General features: G+C 32.4%; 4 protein-coding genes across 4 annotated transcripts; all 4 read left to right on the top strand.

The window, feature by feature from the left end:
* The first annotated feature begins 1,329 nt into the window (after window positions 1–1,329).
* LOC116032329 (protein SRG1-like) lies at window positions 1,330–5,171 on the top strand. The gene is made up of 4 exons (XM_031274831.1): window positions 1,330–1,575; window positions 1,723–1,970; window positions 3,364–3,691; window positions 4,764–5,171. The coding sequence occupies exons 1-4, from the start codon at window positions 1,330–1,332 to the stop codon at window positions 5,019–5,021; spliced, it is 1,080 nt and encodes a 359-aa protein (XP_031130691.1). The 3' UTR covers window positions 5,022–5,171.
* Window positions 5,172–11,682: 6,511 nt separating this feature from the next.
* Window positions 11,683–13,586, top strand: LOC116032328 (codeine O-demethylase-like). Its single transcript, XM_031274830.1, has 3 exons — window positions 11,683–11,934; window positions 12,029–12,276; window positions 13,244–13,586. Exons 1-3 carry the CDS (start codon window positions 11,686–11,688, stop codon window positions 13,584–13,586), a joined length of 840 nt encoding a protein of 279 aa, XP_031130690.1. The 5' UTR covers window positions 11,683–11,685.
* Window positions 13,587–16,434: 2,848 nt separating this feature from the next.
* On the top strand, window positions 16,435–19,694 carry LOC116033622 (codeine O-demethylase-like). Its single transcript, XM_031276379.1, has 4 exons — window positions 16,435–16,686; window positions 16,781–17,028; window positions 17,996–18,323; window positions 19,247–19,694. Exons 1-4 carry the CDS (start codon window positions 16,438–16,440, stop codon window positions 19,535–19,537), a joined length of 1,116 nt encoding a protein of 371 aa, XP_031132239.1. The 5' UTR covers window positions 16,435–16,437; the 3' UTR covers window positions 19,538–19,694.
* A 5,061-nt stretch (window positions 19,695–24,755) lies between these two features.
* Window positions 24,756–26,834, top strand: LOC116032327 (codeine O-demethylase-like). The gene is made up of 5 exons (XM_031274829.1): window positions 24,756–25,004; window positions 25,106–25,353; window positions 25,564–25,891; window positions 25,999–26,004; window positions 26,544–26,834. Exons 1-5 carry the CDS (start codon window positions 24,756–24,758, stop codon window positions 26,832–26,834), a joined length of 1,122 nt encoding a protein of 373 aa, XP_031130689.1.
* Window positions 26,835–26,981: the final 147 nt, after the last annotated feature.

Raw genomic sequence — 26,981 nt, 5'->3', positions numbered from 1 at the left:
TAGAATGTTCATTATTCTAACACGGGCGCGGAGCAAAATATTTTTTTTTAACATCAAAACGACGTTGTTTTAGACCATAGTCTACATAGTTGTGCGGACCGTAATCTTGAGGCTTATTTTATTTTATTTAGAAAATGATAAGCATACTCACATGCAATAAAACTCTTGTTACATATTTTAATTTGAAAAAGATAAAAATAAAACGAATAAAAGGAGCGAAAAGGTAAGTATAATAGAATAATATTTTTTAATACATTATAATGGTATAATAATAAAAATAGTATTTGTTCAATAGTTCTTTCAGTACATAATGAGACTCGGACCTGAGGTGTTCCTTATGAAAAGGAATACTCTTTTTTATTTAAGGTCAAACAATGAAATGAATTTCAATTCATTTAAACATGTTATTCTTTCCCAATGATATAATAATGTCGTTAATTGGATTACAATCTTATAAATTAATCTACATTTGACTATTTTGTGCAACCAGTATTTTATTAGCAGGTCATTAAGATTTTTTTTTAAAGAGTTATTATAGATAGAAAAAGTAATGATGAGTCAAAGAAATGAATAAATTTCATTTTTCCATTTTTATTTTTTAATAAGCTAGGTTGAAGTGGATGGAAATCTGCAATTTTTTGAAAGAGATAGAAATATGTAATTCAAACCCAAATTTACTATCCAAATTGAGGCATAATTTATCACCCTCTCCATTATGCTCTATCTATTGAGTTAAACGTTAATTTGTTGGGCGGAGACTTCTTAAATGGCCGAATCGATTATCGTACCACTGAAATATATATATTGGCGTTGACTACTATACAAGCTAGTAAAATAAAGTTTCGCCTTACTTATAACATGGGTAAAGTTCATTTGATGTGACACATTAAAGTTAACCAAATTAAAAGTCTTATAATATTTGACATGACAATTGCTACCTTGAAGGAGAAATAGCCTTTTTAACAAATCAAAATAGACCATGTCAATTGAGATTTTTACTAAAAGAGCATATTTTTCATTTTTTTTTTCTATAATCTTTTCTGTTCAAAATATTTTAAGTAGAACAATGTTACATTTTCCTTCTAAATTAACTCTGATAAGCTTTGTCAATTCAAAGGATTCAATACATAAATAAATAAGTTTTATTCACACCTCAATACCTCATCAAAAGTTGAGCATTCAAGGTAAAGTTAGGAGATGAAAATATTAAATTTGTATAGATAATATTGATGTTGTATATGGGTGAGGTTTCCTAGCTAGCTTATAAATACTTACTATTATTTCTATGTAGTAGCATCATCCATGTTCACATTTAAGTAAAATAACTCAATGGCTTCATCACCACCACAACTAGCATGGCAAGAGAGCTCCCTAAGCCTTCAAGAACTAGTCAAAGTGCCTATACTTGCCATCCCAAATCGCTATATTTGTGTTAATCAAGAACCCACAATTTCATCTTCTAACTCCAACCCATCAATCCCCACCATTGATCTCCAAACTTTACTCATGGAAGAAACCAAAGATCAAGGGCTAGAGAAGCTGCACTCAGCTTGCAAAGACTGGGGCATATTTCAGGTTTTTTTTTTTTTTTTCTATCATTTTTTTTTGGGGGGTAAGCTTTCAATTTACAAATTAATTAATATATCAATTACATTTGTGATACATGCATGAGAATAGAGATACAATATACATATATAATATATCACTTCAATTTAATTACAGCTAGTGAATCATGGAGTCAACCCTTCAGTCTTGGAGAAACTTAGGAATGGAATTGAAGAATTTTACAGCCTTCCATTAGAAGAAAAATTGTTATACAAAGTCAGGCCTGGAGAAGTTGAAGGCTATGGCCAAAGCAGTGTCTACTGTGATGATAAAAAAGTTGACTGGGCTGATAGGTTTTACATGACCACCAACCCTATTTACAGAAGGAAGCCTTATCTACTTCCTAAGCTCCCTTCATCACTCAGGTAATTAATTCAAGGGAATATTATACTTTTCGTCCCTAAGTTATACGATAATTGTAAAATCCGTTCTTAATTGTTGGTCATGCTCACTTTTCGTCTATAAGTTATCAGCGTTGCAGTTTTCGTTCCTTTACTAACAAAACATTAGGGACAAATTGAAATTTGTAACTTTAGTATAACTTAGGGACGAAAAGTGAGCACTAAAAGTTAATAAATGATAAAAAAGTGTAACGTCAATGATAAATTATAGCCAAAAAGTTAGTACGTTTAACATTTAAGGACAAATTACAATTATCTTATAACTTATGGACGAAAATTATAATTTGTCTTTAATTCAACTAAGAAGTATGTAAAAATTTTATTGCATCATTGTTTAACAGAAAACAACATAATTTAAAGCACAACAACATTGTTTTGAAAAATTTGCATAAGTTTAAATGTAAATGGTGGTAACATTTTTGTATATATGTAAAAAAAAAAAAAAATCATGCATATATAAGCTTGGGATATGCCTGCATCATTTTGATTGAAATCACATTACTTTGGTAAAAACTTGCATGATTTTGAACTAAATACGCATGAATATAAACATTTTTAGATATTAAAAAAAAAAAAAAAACTTAAGCACACCGTATTTTAGGTAAATATACATGATATATTTATTCAAACTTCTATTTATGCATGTATGTATGTATAACAAACTCCTGTGAAAACTACTTTGCTAGAGAAAATTAAAACCAATTAGAGTTGTTCATGTGGAAAGATTTAACCAATTTGGAACAATTAGAGAAACCAACTGTTGTGATATTTTTATAAATAACTCAAAATTTAAAGTGCAACTAGTAACATTATAAATTGCAACTAAGCAATGTTACAAAGTATATCGGTTGAAAATGTGATGACATTTTTATAAATAGTTTGAACTTTAAAATACAACTATCAACACTTATAGCAAAACTATAAAGTCAATCAATCCCTGCGCAAATACATATGACGAATGGACTTTATGGTATTGCACTAATACATATGACGAAGGGACTTTATGGGGTCGGTATTTGAACTATACAGTAGTATAGCATTAATAATTTTACTTTAAAATTTGAGTTATTTATGAAAATGATACTGTATTTTTTCCTCTTTATTTTAAAACTGTTAGATCATCCCAAATTGATAACTCTGATTGATTTATACTAGTTCTCTCTTGTAGCAATATTCTTATTTGATCCAAATTATATATATATATATATATATATATATATATATATATATATATATATTTTAAATCTATAAATTTTGTTTATTTTGATTCTTGAATAGCTAATTGATGTTAAAAAAAAAAAAAAAGTCTTCAAGATTTTTTTTTTAAATTGTTTTATTTTGTTTATATTTAACATAGGGAGGCCCTAGAAGCTTACATCTTGCAATTGCAAGATCTTTCAAGAACACTTCTAGGGTTTATTGCTCAAACATCAAAGATTGGGAAGAGAGAAATGGAAGATATGGCAGAGGATGGGATGCAATCCATGAGGATGACTTATTATCCGCCGTGTCCTAAACCGGAGCTGGTGACGGGGCTTACGCCGCACTCCGATGCCACCTTGATCACTATCCTCCACCAGGTTAACGGTGTTGATGGGTTGCAGGTCAAATCTGACGATGGGAATTGGTCCCCGGTGGAGTTCCACCCTGATGCCTTTGTTGTCAATATTGGAGACATTCTAGAGGTTTTCTATACTTATTTACTATTTTTTTTTTGTTATATCATTAATTTATTGATCTATTGTTTGCGCATGCACTTTTCAGCTTTCGAATAGGCAAGTCTTCAATTAAGGGTAGGTTTACACAATCTAGAAAATGACTATGTGAAGTGATTTTTTGGATTTTTAAAGATTTGGCTACTAATAGCAAATATTTTATAAAGAAATATTTTTTGGTCTGTAATCTATTTGATTATTATACTTAGACTAAGCTAGTCCGGTTAAAATATAGATTTAGTCGAACTGTGCCAAACAATAAAAAACTTGACTCATCCTAACCCATAGCCCTTTAAAAATATGTAAGATTTTTTTTTTTTTTTCATTTAGACTTAGATACGTTTATCACTCAAATTATGCTGTGGATCATGATCCAAAACGGTGCCGTTTCTTTTAATAAAAAGAAGCGGCGCTCGTTCCGCGTAGGTAGCTCTACTTGTATAACAATTTCATTTTGTTCCAACTATAGTTTCATTCAGCATTATATATACAATAGTCTTATTATAGTGAGACACATTATTGAATTTTATTTTATACATACTGTAGTCTATTACAATACTATTAAATTCTAATTCTAATTCAACTATGATTCATTGGACAACATACACCCAAATATGTGAAACTGATTTTCAGTTTCATTTTATATACACTGTAGTTTCATTACAACACAACTACAATATCATTTCGATATAACTATAATTTCATTGGACAGTATACACTCAAATATATGAAACTTTTATTCAGTTTCATTTTATATACACTATAGTTTCATTACAACATAACTATAGTATTATTAGACAATATACACTCAATATAACTACACAACTACATTGGACTTATTAAACAAATGTTCGGCAATTAACAGATAGTTAATTTTGTTAATGGTATTAATCAACTGCTAATATTAGTTGTATATAGAAAAATGTTTGATAAATTAGTTATCAAATATGCAAAATGATTATAAAGACGAGTACTTTAATTTCATGTATAAATATTTTAAACTTTTCTTTAATTTTAGATATAATTTCTTTCACATGTGCAGATATTCACCAACGGTTTATATAAAAGTGTTGAGCATAGAGCGCTGGTGAATTCGATTAAAGAAAGGATCTCCATTGCCATGTTTTTTAACCCAAAGGTGGAGGCCGAGATTGGACCCTCACCCTGCTTAACAAACGACCAAAATCCACCAGCTTTCAAGAGGTTGAAAATGGAGGAATATGTGAAAGAATTCTTCTCTCGCAAACTCGATGGCAAGTCCGTTCTTGATCGAATGAGGATACCAAAGGTGACAACGTAACTAAATTTGTTTAAGGATTATTAGCATCTTGTTTATGTGGTTTAATTTGAAGTTTCAATTTCAAGAAATAATCGATCTGTGAATATGTCTTAGCTTCCTGCTGTTCGGATGCGTTCGCTAGTTCTTGCACGTGAAGAAATATAGGACTGTATTGTTTTTTTTTTTTTTTTAATACTATTGACTCTGTTACAATGTAGTACCTTCTTGATGGTGGGTGATATATATGTATATTTTGTATTGTATTGAAGCTTTAACATAAAATGATAGTCTATCTTGAACAAATAAAATGTTAGATTTTGGTAGGATGTGTTTATTGTCAAAATATCATTATCATCTTATCAGGGCGGAGCCAGAAAATTTTTGTCTAGAGGTGGAAAGTACTGCAAAGTATTACAATGTCAATCAACAAGAGTATTGATTATACATGATATATATCATTATATATACTATACATAATTATATTATGTATTAACGATAATAAGTTTTAATGATACTTTAGGTAACGATTGACATCGATACCAATCATTATTACATAAATTTTCACATAACACAAAGTATATACAATCATAATCTTGTTTTTCACTCTTTTATCAACTAAAAGTTGTCAATTATTTTTTAGCAACAATTTTTTTACATAACTAATTGATATTCATTTTACTAATTAACTTAATTTTTCAAAATTTGAGGGATGAAACAAAACTGAAAATCAGGAATAAAAGAATAAATATTAACATTAATTTTTCCAATTTCAAAACTAATCTTTTGAATTAACAGATGTATATCCTAAAAGTGTAAAAACATTATAAAAATACACAATAATTACTTGATTTATTTCTTTTTTATTTAGTAAATTTGGACTTCAACATATGTTTTAATTTGGGCTTATTTAATATATATACATAGAATTTTTTAAAAAAAATGAAGGGAGGCCCAAAGAGAACTTTTATTCTTAATGTAATAATATATACATAAATATTTCTTAAATTTTCTGGGTTGGGTGAGGTGTTTGGGGGAAGGCCCCCTACCCACCCACGTAGGCGGGCCTGTAATTTACATCATTTGATTCCTTTGTTTAAAACTTATAAGTTTGTTAGTTTCGTTTTGCCAGTTCTTTCCTATTTATTGATTTGGTAAGCTTTGTTCTATGGAACGAAGTTGGCAGGCACATACTATGGTTTTACTCTCTCTTGTATAATGAATGTTGCCTCATTGAAATGGCTGCGGCTTACATTGAGAGACTACTCGGAATTGGCAAGAGAACTCATCAAGGATTGGTTTAACCATGTGGAAGAAAGCTATATAATTTGGCACGAAGAATTTGGCACGCCTAGGGATACCACCTTGAAACATGTTGAGAGTATTTTTGTCATATCTCTCTCATACGAAATCAAATTGAGGCGATTCAAGTTTCCCTAGAAAGCTGAGATAGCCCTCTACAACTTTTGTGTTCAAAGCTTTTAAAGATTTGGTCCAAAACATGAAGAAAAACATGAACATAAATCAACATGCCCAGGGACATGGCCATGTATGTCACGGGTGTGTTGACTATCGAAAAATCGTTTTAAGCTGTGTTTTTAACCCTTTTGAGAGACTTTTCGTTTCTAGACTTCAAGCAATGTTTCAAGACACTTTTGGGATCTTCAACTACTATTGGGAAAGCATTTTTACATCTCGGGAAGGCTTGAAGTTCATTTTTAATGTAATAAAAATACGAGTTTATTACCAAAATGGTCCCTCGACTATTGCGAAATTACCAATTTGGTCATCGACAATTTTTCTTGCCCAATTAGGTCCCTCGACTTTGAAAATTTTAACCAATTTGATCCTCCGTTTATTTTGGTGTTAAACAACCGTTAAATTGGGACTAAATTGGTAATTTTGCTATAGTCAAGGGACCATTTCAGTAATTAATTTTGACTGAAATTGTCCCTTGACTATAATGAAATTACCAATTTGGTCCCGATTTAACGGAAATCAAACGGTAAAATAAATGGAGGACTAAATTGGTTAAATTTTCAAAGTTGAGGGACCTAATTGGGCAAGAAAAATTGTCAATGACCAAATTGGTAATTTCACAATAGTCGAGGGGCCATTTCGGTAATAAATTCTAAAAATACATAATATGTCAATTATATGTAAATGATTTGAACTAGAGTCCATAATGCCCACGATAAACCTTAGCTAGTCCACCATATAGTTTAAGGTAAATTATGCTATAGACCCAGGTCCACCTTGCAAGGTGGATCCTGGTCCATGTTCACAATTTTAAAATTCTATGTTCACAATTTTAAATCTTAATCTTAATATACAAAATTACATGACTCAATATTCACAATTTTTGAACTCTATATTCACAATTTTGTTATATAGATTAAAAAGTTGTGTTCAACTATTGAATATAGAGTTATGAAATTGTGAACATAGAGTTCTGGATTTATAAACATAGAGTTTAGGAAATTGTGAACATAGAGTTATGCAATTGTGAACATAGAATTCTGTAATTGTGAACATAGAATTCAAAAAATCATAAACATAGAGTTCAAAAAGTGTGAATACGGAATTCTAAAATTGTGAACATGGACTTGGGTCCACCTTTCCGGGTCCATGGCATAACAACTAATAATTTAATTTCAGTGTTGCAAAAATCTCGCCTAGGCGCCGATTAATCCCCGCCTAGGCGCTAGACGTCGGTCGACCGCCTAGCGTATCACCTTAAATGGTGGTTTAGGCGGTTGGCCGACTAGGTGACCACCTAGGCCGCCTAAGCACCGCCTAAACCGCTTATATATGGTGCTGACCGCCTATGTCTCCTAGGTGCCGACTAGACCTCCTAGGCACTGACTAGGCCACCTAATCGGCAAATTAACTATTGTTCTTCTATTTTAATGGGTTATTTCACTCAAAACAACATCGTTTTGAGTGAAGTAACCCTAAATTGTACAAACTCTAGATATTTTTAAGGTTAATATTTAATATTTTAGTATTAACTATTAAAGTATTATATAATTTATATTTATTAGTCTTTAAAAAATTAAAAATACTTAGACAAATATTTAAAAAAATAAAAAATAAAATAAAAAAATACACTGGTGCCTAGACGCCGATTAATCCCCGTCTAGGCGTCCTAGGCACTCACCGAGCGCCCGAGGAGGCGAGGAGTGCCTAGCGATTTTTTAATCATGTTTAATTTGTGAAAAAGTCTATCTCTTGAAAATAAAAGATGAGGGTTGGGGGTGCAAGAAAGTCTATCCTTGACAATAAAGTTTAGTTGTTAATTTAATTTGCCATGTGTTTTAACACAATACATGCGGTTTGAGTCGTTTGACTAACAAGGCCGTAATGTTTCTTTAATCTTATCGTTTTAATACCACGAATAAGCATGTTTTATTTTTCAAGTTCGAGTGTACTTCAAGATTGAAAATTCCAAAAGAACGTGATTTTCAAAAGTCAAGGTAGAATATTTCAAAAGAAAGTGATTTCCAATCTACCACATATAATATTTTTGTATTAAAATAATAATTACTTAGAGAGATTTGGAAACATATCATTTAATTAATGCATTAAATTAAATATATTGCTCTAAATTTATATATCCATTGAAACAAAATAAATTTTATAAAACTCACAAAAATTTAAATATGTCAGATAACACATCTTTCGCAAACCAACACATGGTTTAAGAAAAAAACACACACACACAATGGGTGGCACACCGCCCTTGCCCCTTATCTATCGATATGCCGACAATAATTGGGGAGTAGACCTATACGCCGACAAAACAATTTCAGTAACTGCAGACACCAACCAAACCTCAACTTCATGCCAACTTGTCGGAGCCAAAGTGGTAGGCCACCACTAGAGCAGCTAACCACCATCAGTTATATCATAGACCGAGATCCATTTTGTAAGATGGATCCGTCACAATTTAGATACAGAATGTTCACAATTTAAATTTTGAGCATTCAGTATATAAATTGTAAATATTCAATATGTAAATTGTGTATTTTAGACGTGAGTCTATCTTGCAAAGTGGACTTGGATTCGCGGACTAATTTGCACGTCCAACCATACAATAATTGTTTTCAACAATTTAAATAAACTTTAAAAGTAGCCATTTGGAACAAGTGTACGATATTCAGAATAGATTATATTGGATTTCATTATTACTCGACATATTTAATCTGTTTTAATTTGGAACTGATGAAGTTATCTTGTCGTGCTGTTTTTCTTGCATTGGATGGTGATCGACAACTGTTAGTGGACTCCACTATTTTTTTTTTAACGATCACAATGATATATTAACATTCAAGAATCAATTACACCAAATTATAACTAACAAAGGACTAAATAGATCAAAATGGGTCTAATGGTTTGTCATGTAGTATAACCAATCGTATGGACAATTTTCACTTCAAATTCTTTATGGACATTAAAATTTAAGGTTAGAGTCAATTTAATCCCGGCCAAAATACTACTTTATATGTTTTTTTTTTGTTCTTGAAAACCCCAACTATTTTTTTCTTTTGTCTTTTTTCGTGTAAAAGTATTATATTTTTCATCAAAAGTATTACATTTTCTCTTATACGTAATGTTGGCAAATATTTATTACTTATAATGGAAAATGTAATACTTTTAATTAAAATGTAAAAGTATTATATTTTACTTCAAAAGTATTATATTTTCTTATATAAGTAACAAAAAATTTATTCCTTATTATGTTACATTTTATCGTATAAATATCACATTTGATCTTGAATCAACCCATCTCACAGATGACAAGGATCCGTGAGACTGTCTTATACAAGTTTTTGACATTAATTATTATTTTGCTTAACAATTTAAACTATCTAAATTATTCTTTTTTGACAAAACTATCCAAATTATTTTACTATACACTTATTAACTTTGTAATATTAATTATAATTAAATTTAAATTTAAAAATTTGGCAGGCATCACCATGGAAAATGTGTAGATAATTGTCAATCATTATTGTATGAACCATGATCTACAGAGTTGTGTGGACCATACTATCAAATAATGTACATTTAATACACAAATAATGTACTTTTAGTATATTAAAAATGTACATAATATTCATGGAAAGTACATTATTTGAATACTGAAAATACATTATTTTATATAATGTACATTCATTACACGAATAACGTACTTTTAATATAATATATATTAAAAATGTACTTTTTGTTATGATTCTGTGTAATTGTGGGATCTTGGCTGATTGTAACGGGTTCCTAAATGGATTATGGAATCACAAGTTTTAGGATTTTTAAGGCTAAGAAATGTATACCATTATAGCATGTCCAGTGTAATACTATTTTTAATGTGATCGCGATCTTTTAAATTAATCTACATTTGACCAATTCAATTTTGTGTTTAAGTTTTTATTTATTTATTAGTACATGCAAAAAATATTTACTTGTCAATGAAAATTTTAAATATAAAATGATTATGACTTCATCGATAAGAAATCGTGATACATTTCATCTTAAAATTAAAATTTTAATATCCACTACTTTCCAACTTATATTTAATTAACTACTCCTTCCATTCCATTTTATGTGTCTGATTCATCTAACAAGACTTGATTAGAGATATTTTTTAATTCAATTTTTTCATAATATTAAGTCTAATATTAATATATAAAATTTATATATTTAGAAACTACATTAAAAGTATTATTAAGGGCAAAAATTAAATTTACACATAATAAAAATTAGTCAAGAAAATCAGCAAAGAAGAAAGAATTGATTTGATAAAATATTTTTTCTTTTATAAACATGTCATGTGAATGAGACAGATTGAGTTTTTTTTTTTTTTTTTTTTTTTTTTATAAAATATTTTATCTGATTAACTCTTGGTCAAGCCAATTCATTACTAAACAAATGAATATATAAAATACAACTTTTATTTTCTTTTTAGGAATGATGTATACTAGGTTAGAGAGTAATGAGGAGCTGAGTTCGAGCTAACCACTTGAAGAAATTCTTCATTTTCTTGCAAAATGAAATATTAGAAAACAGCGAAAATAATTACTTTGATATTACTCCTATTTGAAAATCAAAGATTGAATAAAAATATTAGATAAATAAAAATTAGTAAAAAGTTGAATAAGTATCAAATAAACCATCAAATTATATATGAAACTACAATTGGTCATGCAACTCAAAAAAAAATTACTACAATTAGAAAGGAGATAAAGAGCATTTCTTTGCATTATTATTATCATTATTTTTGTAATGGATGACCTAATTACAGTTTCCTTTATAGTTTAATAGTCTTTTCTGAAGGGAGGAGTAATATATATTAAGCAATCATCGAAATAACATCCTCCGGGCTACATCAAACCAACTATGACGTCTATCACAAGCCACCTCCATCTTGACTAAGGTGTGGGCGGCTTGATTCCAGCTTTTATGAACAAAACCAACCACACAACATGTTAGAGATCGAATCTAACATAATCTATTTGATCCTTAATATAGAAATTTTTCAAAAAAAAAAAAAGAAAAAAAAAGAATAATGTGAATAACATTTTTCATGCATAAAATGCTTCTACATCATTTATTGATGGGGCTTCCTTATAAATACCTTCTTATGCATATGGAAGCCTCATGCATATACACGTTTAGGTAAAAATATTCAATGGCCTCATCTCTATCATCACAGCTAGCCATGAAAGAGAGTTCACTAAGCCTTCAAGAACTTGCCAAAGTGCCTATGCTTACCATTCCAAATCGCTATATTTGTGTTAATCAAGAACCCACAATTTCCTCTTCTAAGTCCAACCCATCAATCCCCACCATTGATCTCCAAGCTTTACTCATGGAAGAAACCAAGGATCTTGGGCTACAAAAGCTACACTCAGCTTGCAAAGATTGGGGCATATTTCAGGTTTGTTTTTTGTTTTTCCTCTCAAATTATCCAAGATTTTATGGCATATGAATAGAGATACAGTATAATTATATATCTCTTCATCAATTTACAGCTAGTGAATCATGGAGTCAACCCTTCAGTCCTGGCAAAATTAAAGAATGGAATTGAAGAATTTTACAGCCTTCCCCTGGAAGAGAAAATGCTATACAAATTCAGGCCTGGTGAAGCTGAAGGCTATGGCCAAACCATTGTCTTCTCTGATGATCAAAAAGTTGACTGGGCTGATAGGTTTTATATGATCACCAACCCTATTCACAAAAGGAAGCCTCATCTACTTCCTAAGCTCCCTTCATCACTCAGGTAATTAACTAGAATCAGCAATCCATAAATATATATATAGTGGATCAAGTATTTAAACATTTATTAAGTGAAAATGATGAGCACCCTACAATAATATCCAAGTGCACTTTAGTGTTTTAACTCTACAAGTAGTTCACTTTGGAAAATTACAAATACATCCAATAATATGTAAACCACACGCAAGAAAATTACATCTGTAGATATTTTATTTGAGAGTGTTGTCGGGTGTACTTAAAACTTGAGATAATTACCAAAATGTCATCCAATGTATTTTTTCATGTTTCAGAGCCCTTGATCTTCTAATATTGACAATTATGTTGGATGAGTTTTAACTATATTATAAAATACTCCGTAGTTGTTAAAAGAAAGCAAAAATTAAAGAAAGGGAAAGAAGTGATAAATAAAGTTTCTAACCCTTTAGAAGGAAGCATGATATATACATATATACATATAAAGTATGCATGATTGGTGAAAACTTTTCTTACAGTATTAGATATAACCTAAATCAATGCAAATAGTACATATAGTTGCACCTATCTAGTACCTGGAAAATTTTCATGATGACATTATGACAAAGTTTTTTGCCCTATTTGTAACATAATTAACTTATCAGCTAATTTTAACTTATTTGATCACTATTAGTTGTTTGACTTGTTAAACAGTCAATATAAGTGCTTGATTAATTAGTTTTTTTTATAACAACTTATTAACACAAAAGCTAAAATGCAAAAAGCTGCTCAAACCATTAACACAATACAGTCAATCAGTTTTTTGGGAAAGTCATTTTTACATAATCAGCTATTTATCAAACATCTTTATACAATCAGCTAGTGCTATAAACTAGTCAAACCATTAACCCAATCAGCTAATAGTTATTTACCAAACATCTATCCCATTTTGATTATTTAATTTGATTCTTGAATGATGCAAAATGTCTTTCATGGTGTTTTGTGTTTATTAAACATAGGGAGGCCCTAGAAGCTTACATATTGCAATTGCAAGATCTTTCAAGAACACTTCTAGGGTTTATTGCTCAAACATCAAAGATTGGGAAGAGAGAAATGGAAGATATGGCTGAGGATGGGATGCAATCCATGAGGATGACATATTATCCGCCGTGTCCTAAACCGGAACTGGTGACCGGGATTACGCCGCACTCCGATGCCACCATGATCACTATCCTCCACCAGGTTAACGGCGTTGATGGGTTGCAGGTCAAATCTGAGGATGGGAATTGGATCCCAGTGGAGTTCCACCCTGATGCCTTTGTTGTCAATGTGGGCGACATTCTAGAGGTTTTCCCTACTTAATTCTTTACATTTAATGATAAATTATAAATTTATAGATGTTTTTTTTTCTATCTCCTTTACCTTGTTACTTTTTTAAGTGTCTTTGTTTTTTTTTTTTTTTTTTTNTCACAATTTAGATACAGAATGTTCACAATTTAAATTTTGAGCATTCAGTATATAAATTGTAAATATTCAATATGTAAATTGTGTATTTTAGACGTGAGTCTATCTTGCAAAGTGGACTTGGATTCGCGGACTAATTTGCACGTCCAACCATACAATAATTGTTTTCAACAATTTAAATAAACTTTAAAAGTAGCCATTTGGAACAAGTGTACGATATTCAGAATAGATTATATTGGATTTCATTATTACTCGACATATTTAATCTGTTTTAATTTGGAACTGATGAAGTTATCTTGTCGTGCTGTTTTTCTTGCATTGGATGGTGATCGACAACTGTTAGTGGACTCCACTATTTTTTTTTTAACGATCACAATGATATATTAACATTCAAGAATCAATTACACCAAATTATAACTAACAAAGGACTAAATAGATCAAAATGGGTCTAATGGTTTGTCATGTAGTATAACCAATCGTATGGACAATTTTCACTTCAAATTCTTTATGGACATTAAAATTTAAGGTTAGAGTCAATTTAATCCCGGCCAAAATACTACTTTATATGTTTTTTTTTTGTTCTTGAAAACCCCAACTATTTTTTTCTTTTGTCTTTTTTCGTGTAAAAGTATTATATTTTTCATCAAAAGTATTACATTTTCTCTTATACGTAATGTTGGCAAATATTTATTACTTATAATGGAAAATGTAATACTTTTAATTAAAATGTAAAAGTATTATATTTTACTTCAAAAGTATTATATTTTCTTATATAAGTAACAAAAAATTTATTCCTTATTATGTTACATTTTATCGTATAAATATCACATTTGATCTTGAATCAACCCATCTCACAGATGACAAGGATCCGTGAGACTGTCTTATACAAGTTTTTGACATTAATTATTATTTTGCTTAACAATTTAAACTATCTAAATTATTCTTTTTTGACAAAACTATCCAAATTATTTTACTATACACTTATTAACTTTGTAATATTAATTATAATTAAATTTAAATTTAAAAATTTGGCAGGCATCACCATGGAAAATGTGTAGATAATTGTCAATCATTATTGTATGAACCATGATCTACAGAGTTGTGTGGACCATACTATCAAATAATGTACATTTAATACACAAATAATGTACTTTTAGTATATTAAAAATGTACATAATATTCATGGAAAGTACATTATTTGAATACTGAAAATACATTATTTTATATAATGTACATTCATTACACGAATAACGTACTTTTAATATAATATATATTAAAAATGTACTTTTTGTTATGATTCTGTGTAATTGTGGGATCTTGGCTGATTGTAACGGGTTCCTAAATGGATTATGGAATCACAAGTTTTAGGATTTTTAAGGCTAAGAAATGTATACCATTATAGCATGTCCAGTGTAATACTATTTTTAATGTGATCGCGATCTTTTAAATTAATCTACATTTGACCAATTCAATTTTGTGTTTAAGTTTTTATTTATTTATTAGTACATGCAAAAAATATTTACTTGTCAATGAAAATTTTAAATATAAAATGATTATGACTTCATCGATAAGAAATCGTGATACATTTCATCTTAAAATTAAAATTTTAATATCCACTACTTTCCAACTTATATTTAATTAACTACTCCTTCCATTCCATTTTATGTGTCTGATTCATCTAACAAGACTTGATTAGAGATATTTTTTAATTCAATTTTTTCATAATATTAAGTCTAATATTAATATATAAAATTTATATATTTAGAAACTACATTAAAAGTATTATTAAGGGCAAAAATTAAATTTACACATAATAAAAATTAGTCAAGAAAATCAGCAAAGAAGAAAGAATTGATTTGATAAAATATTTTTTCTTTTATAAACATGTCATGTGAATGAGACAGATTGAGTTTTTTTTTTTTTTTTTTTTTTTTTTATAAAATATTTTATCTGATTAACTCTTGGTCAAGCCAATTCATTACTAAACAAATGAATATATAAAATACAACTTTTATTTTCTTTTTAGGAATGATGTATACTAGGTTAGAGAGTAATGAGGAGCTGAGTTCGAGCTAACCACTTGAAGAAATTCTTCATTTTCTTGCAAAATGAAATATTAGAAAACAGCGAAAATAATTACTTTGATATTACTCCTATTTGAAAATCAAAGATTGAATAAAAATATTAGATAAATAAAAATTAGTAAAAAGTTGAATAAGTATCAAATAAACCATCAAATTATATATGAAACTACAATTGGTCATGCAACTCAAAAAAAAATTACTACAATTAGAAAGGAGATAAAGAGCATTTCTTTGCATTATTATTATCATTATTTTTGTAATGGATGACCTAATTACAGTTTCCTTTATAGTTTAATAGTCTTTTCTGAAGGGAGGAGTAATATATATTAAGCAATCATCGAAATAACATCCTCCGGGCTACATCAAACCAACTATGACGTCTATCACAAGCCACCTCCATCTTGACTAAGGTGTGGGCGGCTTGATTCCAGCTTTTATGAACAAAACCAACCACACAACATGTTAGAGATCGAATCTAACATAATCTATTTGATCCTTAATATAGAAATTTTTCAAAAAAAAAAAAAGAAAAAAAAAGAATAATGTGAATAACATTTTTCATGCATAAAATGCTTCTACATCATTTATTGATGGGGCTTCCTTATAAATACCTTCTTATGCATATGGAAGCCTCATGCATATACACGTTTAGGTAAAAATATTCAATGGCCTCATCTCTATCATCACAGCTAGCCATGAAAGAGAGTTCACTAAGCCTTCAAGAACTTGCCAAAGTGCCTATGCTTACCATTCCAAATCGCTATATTTGTGTTAATCAAGAACCCACAATTTCCTCTTCTAAGTCCAACCCATCAATCCCCACCATTGATCTCCAAGCTTTACTCATGGAAGAAACCAAGGATCTTGGGCTACAAAAGCTACACTCAGCTTGCAAAGATTGGGGCATATTTCAGGTTTGTTTTTTGTTTTTCCTCTCAAATTATCCAAGATTTTATGGCATATGAATAGAGATACAGTATAATTATATATCTCTTCATCAATTTACAGCTAGTGAATCATGGAGTCAACCCTTCAGTCCTGGCAAAATTAAAGAATGGAATTGAAGAATTTTACAGCCTTCCCCTGGAAGAGAAAATGCTATACAAATTCAGGCCTGGTGAAGCTGAAGGCTATGGCCAAACCATTGTCTTCTCTGATGATCAAAAAGTTGACTGGGCTGATAGGTTTTATATGATCACCAACCCTATTCACAAAAGGAAGCCTCATCTACTTCCTAAGCTCCCTTCATCACTCAGGTAATTAACTAGAATCAGCAATCCATAAATATATATATAGTGGATCAAGTATTTAAACATTTATTAAGTGAAAATGATGAGCACCCTACAATAATATCCAAGTGCACTTTAGTGTTTTAACTCTACAAGTAGTTCACTTTGGAAAATTACAAATACATCCAATAATATGTAAACCACACGCAAGAAAATTACATCTGTAGATATTTTATTTGAGAGTGTTGTCGGGTGTACTTAAAACTTGAGATAATTACCAAAATGTCATCCAATGTATTTTTTCATGTTTCAGAGCCCTTGATCTTCTAATATTGACAATTATGTTGGATGAGTTTTAACTATATTATAAAATACTCCGTAGTTGTTAAAAGAAAGCAAAAATTAAAGAAAGGGAAAGAAGTGATAAATAAAGTTTCTAACCCTTTAGAAGGAAGCATGATATATACATATATACATATAAAGTATGCATGATTGGTGAAAACTTTTCTTACAGTATTAGATATAACCTAAATCAATGCAAATAGTACATATAGTTGCACCTATCTAGTACCTGGAAAATTTTCATGATGACATTATGACAAAGTTTTTTGCCCTATTTGTAACATAATTAACTTATCAGCTAATTTTAACTTATTTGATCACTATTAGTTGTTTGACTTGTTAAACAGTCAATATAAGTGCTTGATTAATTAGTTTTTTTTATAACAACTTATTAACACAAAAGCTAAAATGCAAAAAGCTGCTCAAACCATTAACACAATACAGTCAATCAGTTTTTTGGGAAAGTCATTTTTACATAATCAGCTATTTATCAAACATCTTTATACAATCAGCTAGTGCTATAAACTAGTCAAACCATTAACCCAATCAGCTAATAGTTATTTACCAAACATCTATCCCATTTTGATTATTTAATTTGATTCTTGAATGATGCAAAATGTCTTTCATGGTGTTTTGTGTTTATTAAACATAGGGAGGCCCTAGAAGCTTACATATTGCAATTGCAAGATCTTTCAAGAACACTTCTAGGGTTTATTGCTCAAACATCAAAGATTGGGAAGAGAGAAATGGAAGATATGGCTGAGGATGGGATGCAATCCATGAGGATGACATATTATCCGCCGTGTCCTAAACCGGAACTGGTGACCGGGATTACGCCGCACTCCGATGCCACCATGATCACTATCCTCCACCAGGTTAACGGCGTTGATGGGTTGCAGGTCAAATCTGAGGATGGGAATTGGATCCCAGTGGAGTTCCACCCTGATGCCTTTGTTGTCAATGTGGGCGACATTCTAGAGGTTTTCCCTACTTAATTCTTTACATTTAATGATAAATTATAAATTTATAGATGTTTTTTTTTCTATCTCCTTTACCTTGTTACTTTTTTAAGTGTCTTTGTTTTTTTTTTTTTTTTTTTAATACCACTGAGTCTGTTACAATGTAATATTCTCAACCTACTAAAGGCAATGAGTCAACAGTTGATTCCACTTAGGCTCAAATCCACTCCCATCATCTATGTGGGAGTGTTAACCGGAATCCTGGATGCCACTAGACCACAAGGTCTTTGGCCATAAAAGCTTTGTTTATTCTCTAAAAATGTTGTATTAGAGTAATTCCATCAAGAGTTATTTAAATGTTTTTTTGTAAATTTTTATGTCCATATGGATGTGAGAGGTGAAATGAGAGAAAAAAAAAAATTCTTTGACAAAATCTAATTTTTTGTGGGGTTCATTGCAAGAAAAAAAAAAAAAAAGGATTTGTGTTGTCTGGTCAGCTACGCGTTGGGTGCACTATCGCACCTAGTAGTGCACGCGCCAGCGAGGCGCCTTAATGTGACTTTTTTTTTTTAATTTTATTTTTTGCTTTTTGTCAATGTTTTTCTTTTCTTTTGCCTCATTCTTTCTCTCCTCTGTTCACTTTCTATCTTACTTGGCACAGATGAAATCATCTAAAAAAAAATCAAACTCTTGGAGATGCTCTTACACGCTGTGCAACTGACTTGAGCTTTGGTTGTCAATTATTGTCAAGCTTTTATGGCCAGGGATATTATTCTCAACAATCACATAACCCTAAGATGTAGATATTGAAGCGTTGCATAACGTTATTTGATTTAAGGAAATATATATGAGATATCTTTAATGACCGTAATTTTCAAATTCGATATTTTAGGGTAGGTATGATTTTCAAAAATGTCATGTTAAATTTTATTTTCGTTACACAGATGTTTAGCAATGGTCTATACAAAAGTGCTGAGCATAGAGTGATGGTGGATCCGACTAAAGAAAGGATCTCCATTGCCATGTTTTTCAACGCAAAGCTTGAGGCTGAGATTGGACCAGCACGCTGCTTAATAAACGAGGAAAACCCAGCAGCTTTTAGGAGGATGAAAATGGAGGAATACGTGAAAGAATTCTTCTCTCGCAAACTGGATGGCAAATCCTTTCTAGATCGAATGAGGATACAGAAAGTGAACGCAAAACCAGACATTATAGGACGAAATTCGATTAGCTAGCATTGTTTTAATTATGTGGTTTGACTTTTCAATTTCAAGAATTTATGGTTACTATTTGTTAATATGTATGTGGCTGTATGAGAAGAAATAAAGAACAGTGGCATCACTGGCATGTGGCAAGAAATAAAGAACAGTATTTCTGGTGATTTATATTAAACATTTAGTGTAAAAATTAAAGAATGTGCTCCATCCAACTAAAAGTCTAAGCTGATAGTTGGACTGCACATTTATGCTCACACACCCCCTCACGTGTGCGGGCCGATTGACTTTGATGAGCTCCCAGCAACACGTGGACCATAGTTTTTTTTTTTTTATCTTTTGCATGGCTCTGATACCAAATTAAAGCATGTGCTCCATCCAACTAAAAGCCTAAGCAACTAAAAGCCTAAGCTGATAATTGTACTGCATATTTATGTTTATATTATATTTATGCTCACAGTAAACACTATAGATAATTGAGGAAAATATGTGGCATGTAGTTTGAGTCCTTTGACTAACAAGGCCTTAATGTTTATTTTTTATTTTTTTAATAGCACGTTTTGTTTTTCCAGTTAAAGTATAGTTTGCGGAATTGCGGGTCAGATATGCAATCCCAATCTCATCTCTTCGAATCCCTTCGATAGGCAACAAGTCCTTGAGAATAGGAATTTACATTATAATAGAAATTATTATATTATCAGAATTAATGAAACATTAAAAATAATTAATATATAAAAATAAAATACTATAAATAATACGCTCAACATGACAGCATATTGAAAAAGATAACCAAAATAATAAAACAATCTTTTTATAATTTTTTTTCTACATTATATATATATCTCTATATTTTCTTCAAATTAGATTCTCTATGTAAGCACATAATCCACATTAAACATTTAATATGTGGCAATAAACATGAACCCACTAACCTCCAACCATAGTTTTATCTCGTTGATTGATTGTGTCCTTTGTGTTGAGCAAGAGTCCCTCGGGCTGCTGTGGAATGACCATAAACAAGTAGATGTTTCTCTCACTTTTCTTAGTACTCTAGCTAGATGGTGTATGAGTCGTGAATTGAGCAGCGAGAGGACTATAAGTCTATATATATACCTACATCCCATCAATGTAGATAACCAATTACCTCATGCTGACTAAAGACTAATACTTAGTCAGCCTAAATAATTTGCACCACATAAATACTTAATAATGGCCTAAGGTTACTGCCCAGGCCAATACAATGTTATTGTAGTCGGTGAGCGCTGATGAGGTTCGCAAAGCCGTCTTCCAAATGCATCCTGATAAATCTCCGAGACTAGACGGGTTGGGACCGGGGTTTTTTTCAACATTTTTGGCACATTGTAGGTGGAGAGGTAGTGGCGATTTGTAGAAATTTTGTGGAAACAAATAGACTTCCCGCGAAAGCAAATGATATATTCATTGTGTTTATCCCCAAAAAAACGAACCCTGAAATTATGATGGATGTACGGCCGATAGAACTTTGTAATGTATTGTATAAGCGTCGCAAAGGTATGTGCCAACCGGTTTAAAGTCCTCCTTGACGGTCTAATTTCTGGAGCACAAAGTGCTTTTGTTACGGGCCATTTGATTAGTGATAATATTATGCTGGCCTACGAAGTTCATCATTTCTTAAAACGAAAGACTCAAGGGTGAGAGGATATGGCTGCGCTGAAAGTGGATATGAGTAAGGCTTACGATCGGGTCGTGTGGGGATTCTTGGAGGTTGTACTACTCAAGATGGGTTTTGATCGTAAGTGGGCGAATATTCTTCTAGAGACTGTTATTTACTTCTGTCAGGTATCACATTTTGCATGAACAGCGTCAGTTAGGTCCAAATACTCCCCATCCAGACCTATGTCAAGGTGATTCATTATCGCCTTATTTATTTTTGATTGTGGCAAAAAGACTAAGTGCTTTGATTGATAGACAAATGAGAATGGGGAACTTGCATGGAGTAACGATTGCTAGAGGAGCACCGAGCATATCACACTTATTATTCGCGGATGATTGTTTTCTGTTCTTTAGAGCCAATGCACGAGAAAGTATGAATATGAATTCGGTTCTTGATTTGTATTTTGCTCCCTCGAGACATAAGATTAATTATGATAAATCTGCCATCTGTTTTAGCTCTAATGTGAGGGTGCCGATTCGTGAGGAGGTGGTGTATACACTGGGTGTGAGGGAGGGTAATACTGCTAGTCGATACCTAGGACCCCCTTCACTGGTCGATCGAAGGAAAAAAGATATTCTCAAGTTCTTAAAGGATCACATTTTAGCACAAATTCGTAGTTGGAACGCACGCTTTCTTTCTCGTGCAGGTAGGGAGGTGCTCCTGAAAAATGTTATCCAAGCTATGCCCTTCTACGCGATGATGGTTTTCTTGTTACCAGTCACCTTATGTGCAGAAATTGAGGTCATTATGAATGAATATTGGTGGACGGGGGCTGTTGGCAGTGGTAAGGGAATTCGATGGAGGATGTGGAGTGGACTGTGTGCACCGAGAACGAAGGGTGGTTTGGGCTTCAGGTGTCTCAAGGAGATGAATTTGTTATGAAATATTACTACGAAAATAATATTTCTGAAAAAGAACAAGCACAAATACGAAAGGTTTTTTCTGGAAGGTGGTTAGCTTGAGTCGTGTACTCACTACACTATCCTTAAAACCTTCTTTGCTACCCCTCTTGGTGCTAGGAGCGTTGTAGCCTAGGTTTCTCAGGATGAAAAAAGCTACGGCTTCTAGTTTGAGAACTCAAACAAAGAAACCCGACAAACAAGAACAATGGCCTGAACACAGTATGCAAAGAAAGGAGTAGAAGAAAATTTTCGAGAGAGAAAATTATATTTCGTTGTGTAAATCTGCTGCTTCTACCATCAACTTATATAGGAGTTGATAGATTAAATAGCATTTAATCATAGCACTTAATCTGATCATAAAACCATGCTTATAACTCCTATAACAATATACCACTATCTGAGAAGTGATTCAGAAAATTAAAATTGGAATTAACCCGGAACAGATGAATCAAGACTCTGAAAGGTCACTACTCAAATCGTACCCGAGCCGAAATAAGACCACGAGGAGTTAACGCGAGGTGATCAGACTACGCGAATGGACTAAGGCCAAACCATTACGCGAGTCGTGCTACCAGTCTGGTTCACGGCTCTCAGGCCAGGCCTGGAGACCAGTCCATGATTAACTCAGCCCGCAAGGCCAACTAATTTTCCAAATGACATTCGTGCCTGCAGGTGCCAGCGCACACGAGTCAAGCCTTTTCAGGCTCATTTTGAGATTTGATTTGCACCACTGCGCGCGAGAGAGAGCCTCTATGCTATACAATTCACTAAGCCTAAGAAAGACTCTTGTATAAATAGTGGTACAAACCCACTTCCTAGACCAATGTGGACAAAGCCTTACTCTAAAGCTTTTCCAACTCAAATGGGTCAACTTTGATAACCAATTTCCCATTCACCTATTATCTGTTTTGTGCGTACAATATATTAATCTCTTCATCTAACTACGAAGAACCCGAATCCACTTTTACCCGACCCAAATTGGAAGTGGACCCCACATATATTTGTACCACAAAATAGCCACTAAAATTGTCATTTTATGTTATTTTTCCAACAGAATTTGACATTACTAGGTAAACAAGCTTGGCGATTGATCAAAAACCAAAACTCTCTAGTTGCTAATGTTTACAAGGCACGTTATTTCCCTAGTTGCTCTTATTTTGAAACTAAGGCAGGTAGTAACCCTTCTTTCATATGGCATGGCATGTTAGTAGTTCAAAACATTATGAATGATGGATGTAGGCGTGGTGTTGGTAACGATTTGGATACCATTATTGGTAAAGATGCGTGGTTGCCAACTGATGATAATCCTTTTGTTCAGACTGAGCTGCATGACCCCATTTTCACTGATCCTGTGGTCTCTCTATTAAATGAGCAAGGTATGGGATGGGATATTCAGTGTGTGAAAAATATTTTTGATGAGCGTGATGCCAATCTAATCTTGCAAATCCTAATTAGTGTGCGTAAGCCACCTGACTCATGGGTTTGGCATAATGGCATTGGGATTTGAAAGGTGACTACACTGTTAAGACTTGTTATAAGCGTCAAATGGGTATGTTTCAGGATGACTGCCCTTGGCGGAAAATCTAGAATATTAATGTGCCACTAAAGGTTAAATCCTTTTGTTGGCAGCTGGCATCATCTTACTTGCGTACCGGGGATGCATTATTAAGGAAACATGTTGACTGTTCTCTGATTTGCCACATGTGCAGGATGGAAGAGGAGAGTGCAATACATATGTTTGCTCAGTGCCATGAAGCAAGGCAAGCGTACGGTGTGGTTGGATTATCTGTGCCTTATGCTATGGGTAATGTGGCTACTGATTGGTTTTTTACATGCTTTGATGTCCTTCATGTTGACATGATCCCTAAATGTATTATGATATGTTGGGGAATTTGGTCCAGCCGAAATGCTTGTGTTTGGAATGGCGCCACTTTTGATCTTCAGTTGATGGTAAGACAAGCGCTATTGTTTCTAGAGAATTGGCTTGCTGCTATGGGCCTATCTGTTGCGACTCCATCCATGGCTTCTGTTGTTAGGTGGGAGAAACCACATTATGGAAGATTGAAGATAAATACAGATGCTGCCACAAATGTTGGCGATGGTAAAATGGGTTTTGGTTGGGTCTTGAGGGATCATAATGGTACATTCTTGGCTGCAAAAAATATGTGCGTGCATGGGATTTATGGAGCAAAGGAAACTGAAGCAATTAGTATGAGAGAAGCCCTGAGTTGGTTGACGGATATCGGTTTGGGGGACGTTGACGTGGAAACTGACTCTCAATTGGTTTTTAAAGCTATTTTTAGTCCTGATTTTGTTTCTACTTTTGGTTTAATAGCAGGGGATATAAAGGAATTAGCATCGTCAATTGTTAATGTTGATTTTCGTTTTGTAAAGCGATTCGCGAATTGTGCCGCCCACATTGTTGCTCGGGAGGCCGTTTCTGAGTCAGGTTGCGGGGAGTGGTTTGATAACCCTCCTCCTTTTCTTGGTGATTGTGTTGTTGATGATTTAATTAATTAAGTTTTTATTCTCAAAAAAAAAAAATACTTGTACATTATTTATTATATTGATGGGGTTTCCTTATAAATACCTTCTTATGCATGTGGTAGCCTCATGCATATACACGTTTAAGTAAAAATATTCAATGGCCTCATCTCCATCATCACAGCTAGCCATGAAAGAGAGTTCAGTAAGCATTCAAGAACTAGCCAAAGTGCCTATGCTTACCATTCCAAATCGCTATATTTGTGTTAATCAAGAACCCATAATTTCCTCTTCTAACTCTAGCCCATCAATCCCCACCATTGATCTCCAAGCTTTACTCATGGAAGAAACCAAGGATCTTGGGCTACAGAAGCTACACTCAGCTTGCAAAGACTGGGGCATATTTCAGGTTTTTTTTTCTTTTTATTTTTCCTCTCAGATTATCCAAGATTTTATGGCATGTGAATAGAGATACAGTATAATATATATCACTACTTCATCAATTTACAGCTAGTGAATCATGGAGTCAACCCTTCAGTCCTGGCAAAACTAAGGAATGGAATTGAAGAATTTTACAGCCTTCCCCTGGAAGAGAAAATGCTATACAAATTCAGTACTGGTATAGCTGAAGGCTATGGCCAAACCATTCTCTTCTCTGATGATCAAAAAGTTGACTGGGCTGATAGGTTTTATATGACCACCAACCCTATTCACAAAAGGAATCCTCATCTACTTCCTAAGCTCCCTTCATCACTCAGGTAACTTGCATGTAATCAGTTATCAGCTAACAACTTATTTACGAAACATCTTTTTACAATCAGCTATCAACTAGTCAAACCTACTAACTCAATCAGCTAACAGTTATCAACTAACAACTATTTACCAAATATCTCTTTGATTATTTAATTTGATTATTGAATGATGTAAAATGTGTGCTTCATGGAGTGTTTTGTGTTTATTATACATAGGGAGGCTGTAGAAGCTTACATATTGCAATTGCAAGATCTTTCAAGAGCACTTCTAGGGTTTATTGCTCAAACATCAAAGATTGGGAAGAGAGAAATGGAAGATATAGCAGAGGATGGGACGCAATCCATAAGGATGACTTATTATCCGCCGTGTCCTAAACCGGAGTTGGTGACGGGGCTTACGCCGCACTCCGATGCCACCTTGATCACCATCCTCCACCAGGTTAACGGCGTTGATGGGTTGCAGGTCAAATCTGACGATGGGAATTGGATCCCAGTGAAGTTCCTCCCTGATGCCTTTGTTGTCAATGTTGGCGACATTTTAGAGGTTTTCCCTATTTCTTAATTCTTTACATTAACGATAAATTATTAATTTATAGATTCATTTTTTTTTCTATCTCCTTTGCCTTAAGACTTCATAATTTTTATGTTTAGATTGAGGTGAGAGGTGAGAGAGAGAAAATTTTTTACCATTGGCAAAATTTAGTTTTTTGTGGGATTCATTGCAAAAAAAAAAAAAAAAAAAAAAGTGTTGTCTCGCTAGCTACACGTTGGAGCACTATCGTGCCTAGCAGTGCACACGCCAGCAAGGCGCGTAAATGTGACTTATTTTTTATTTAATTTTATGTTTTTATCAAAATTTTTTTTCTTTTTTTTTATCTCATTTTCCTTCTCATGTTCACGTTGTGGCACCGAAACAATCATCTAAAAAAATCTAACTCTTAAAAATGCTCTTACAAAGTGTGCAACTGACTTGACCTTTGGTTGTCAGCTAATGTCAAGCATCGATGGTTAATGAAATTATCCTCAACAATCACATAAACTGAAATATGAGACATTTTTAATGAAATGTTTTGCATGTCCTTATTTGATTCAAGGAAATATGAGACATATTTAATGACCGTGATTTTCAAACTTAATTTTTTAAGTTATGTAAGATTTTCAAAAATGTCATGTTAAAATTTAGTTTTGTTACACAGATGTTTAGCAACGGGCTATACAAAAGTGTTGAGCATAGAGTGATGGTGGATTCGACTAAAGAAAGGATCTCCATTGCCATGTTTTTCAACGCAAAGTTTGAGGCTGAGATTGGACTGGCACGATGCTTAATAAACGAGGAAAACCCACCAGCTTTTAGGAGGATGAAAATGGAGGAATACGTCAAAGAATTCTTCTCTCGCAAACTCGATGGCAAATCCTTTCTAGATCGAATGAGGATACAGAAAGTGAACGCAAAACCAGACATTATAGGACAAAATTTGATTAGCTAGCATTGTTTTATGTGGTTTGACGTTTCAATTTAAAGAAACTGTGGTTACTATTTTTTTAATATGTATGTGGCTGTACGTGAAGAAATAAAGAACAGTGGCATCGCTGGCATGTGGCAATAAATAAAGAACAGTATTTCGATGTATATA

The sequence above is a fragment of the Ipomoea triloba genome, chromosome 10 (assembly GCF_003576645.1).
Source record: "Ipomoea triloba cultivar NCNSP0323 chromosome 10, ASM357664v1".
NCBI lineage: Eukaryota > Viridiplantae > Streptophyta > Magnoliopsida > Solanales > Convolvulaceae > Ipomoea > Ipomoea triloba.
The sequence above is the reverse complement of the archived record's forward strand: the minus strand, read 5'-3'. Positions and strand labels throughout refer to the sequence as shown.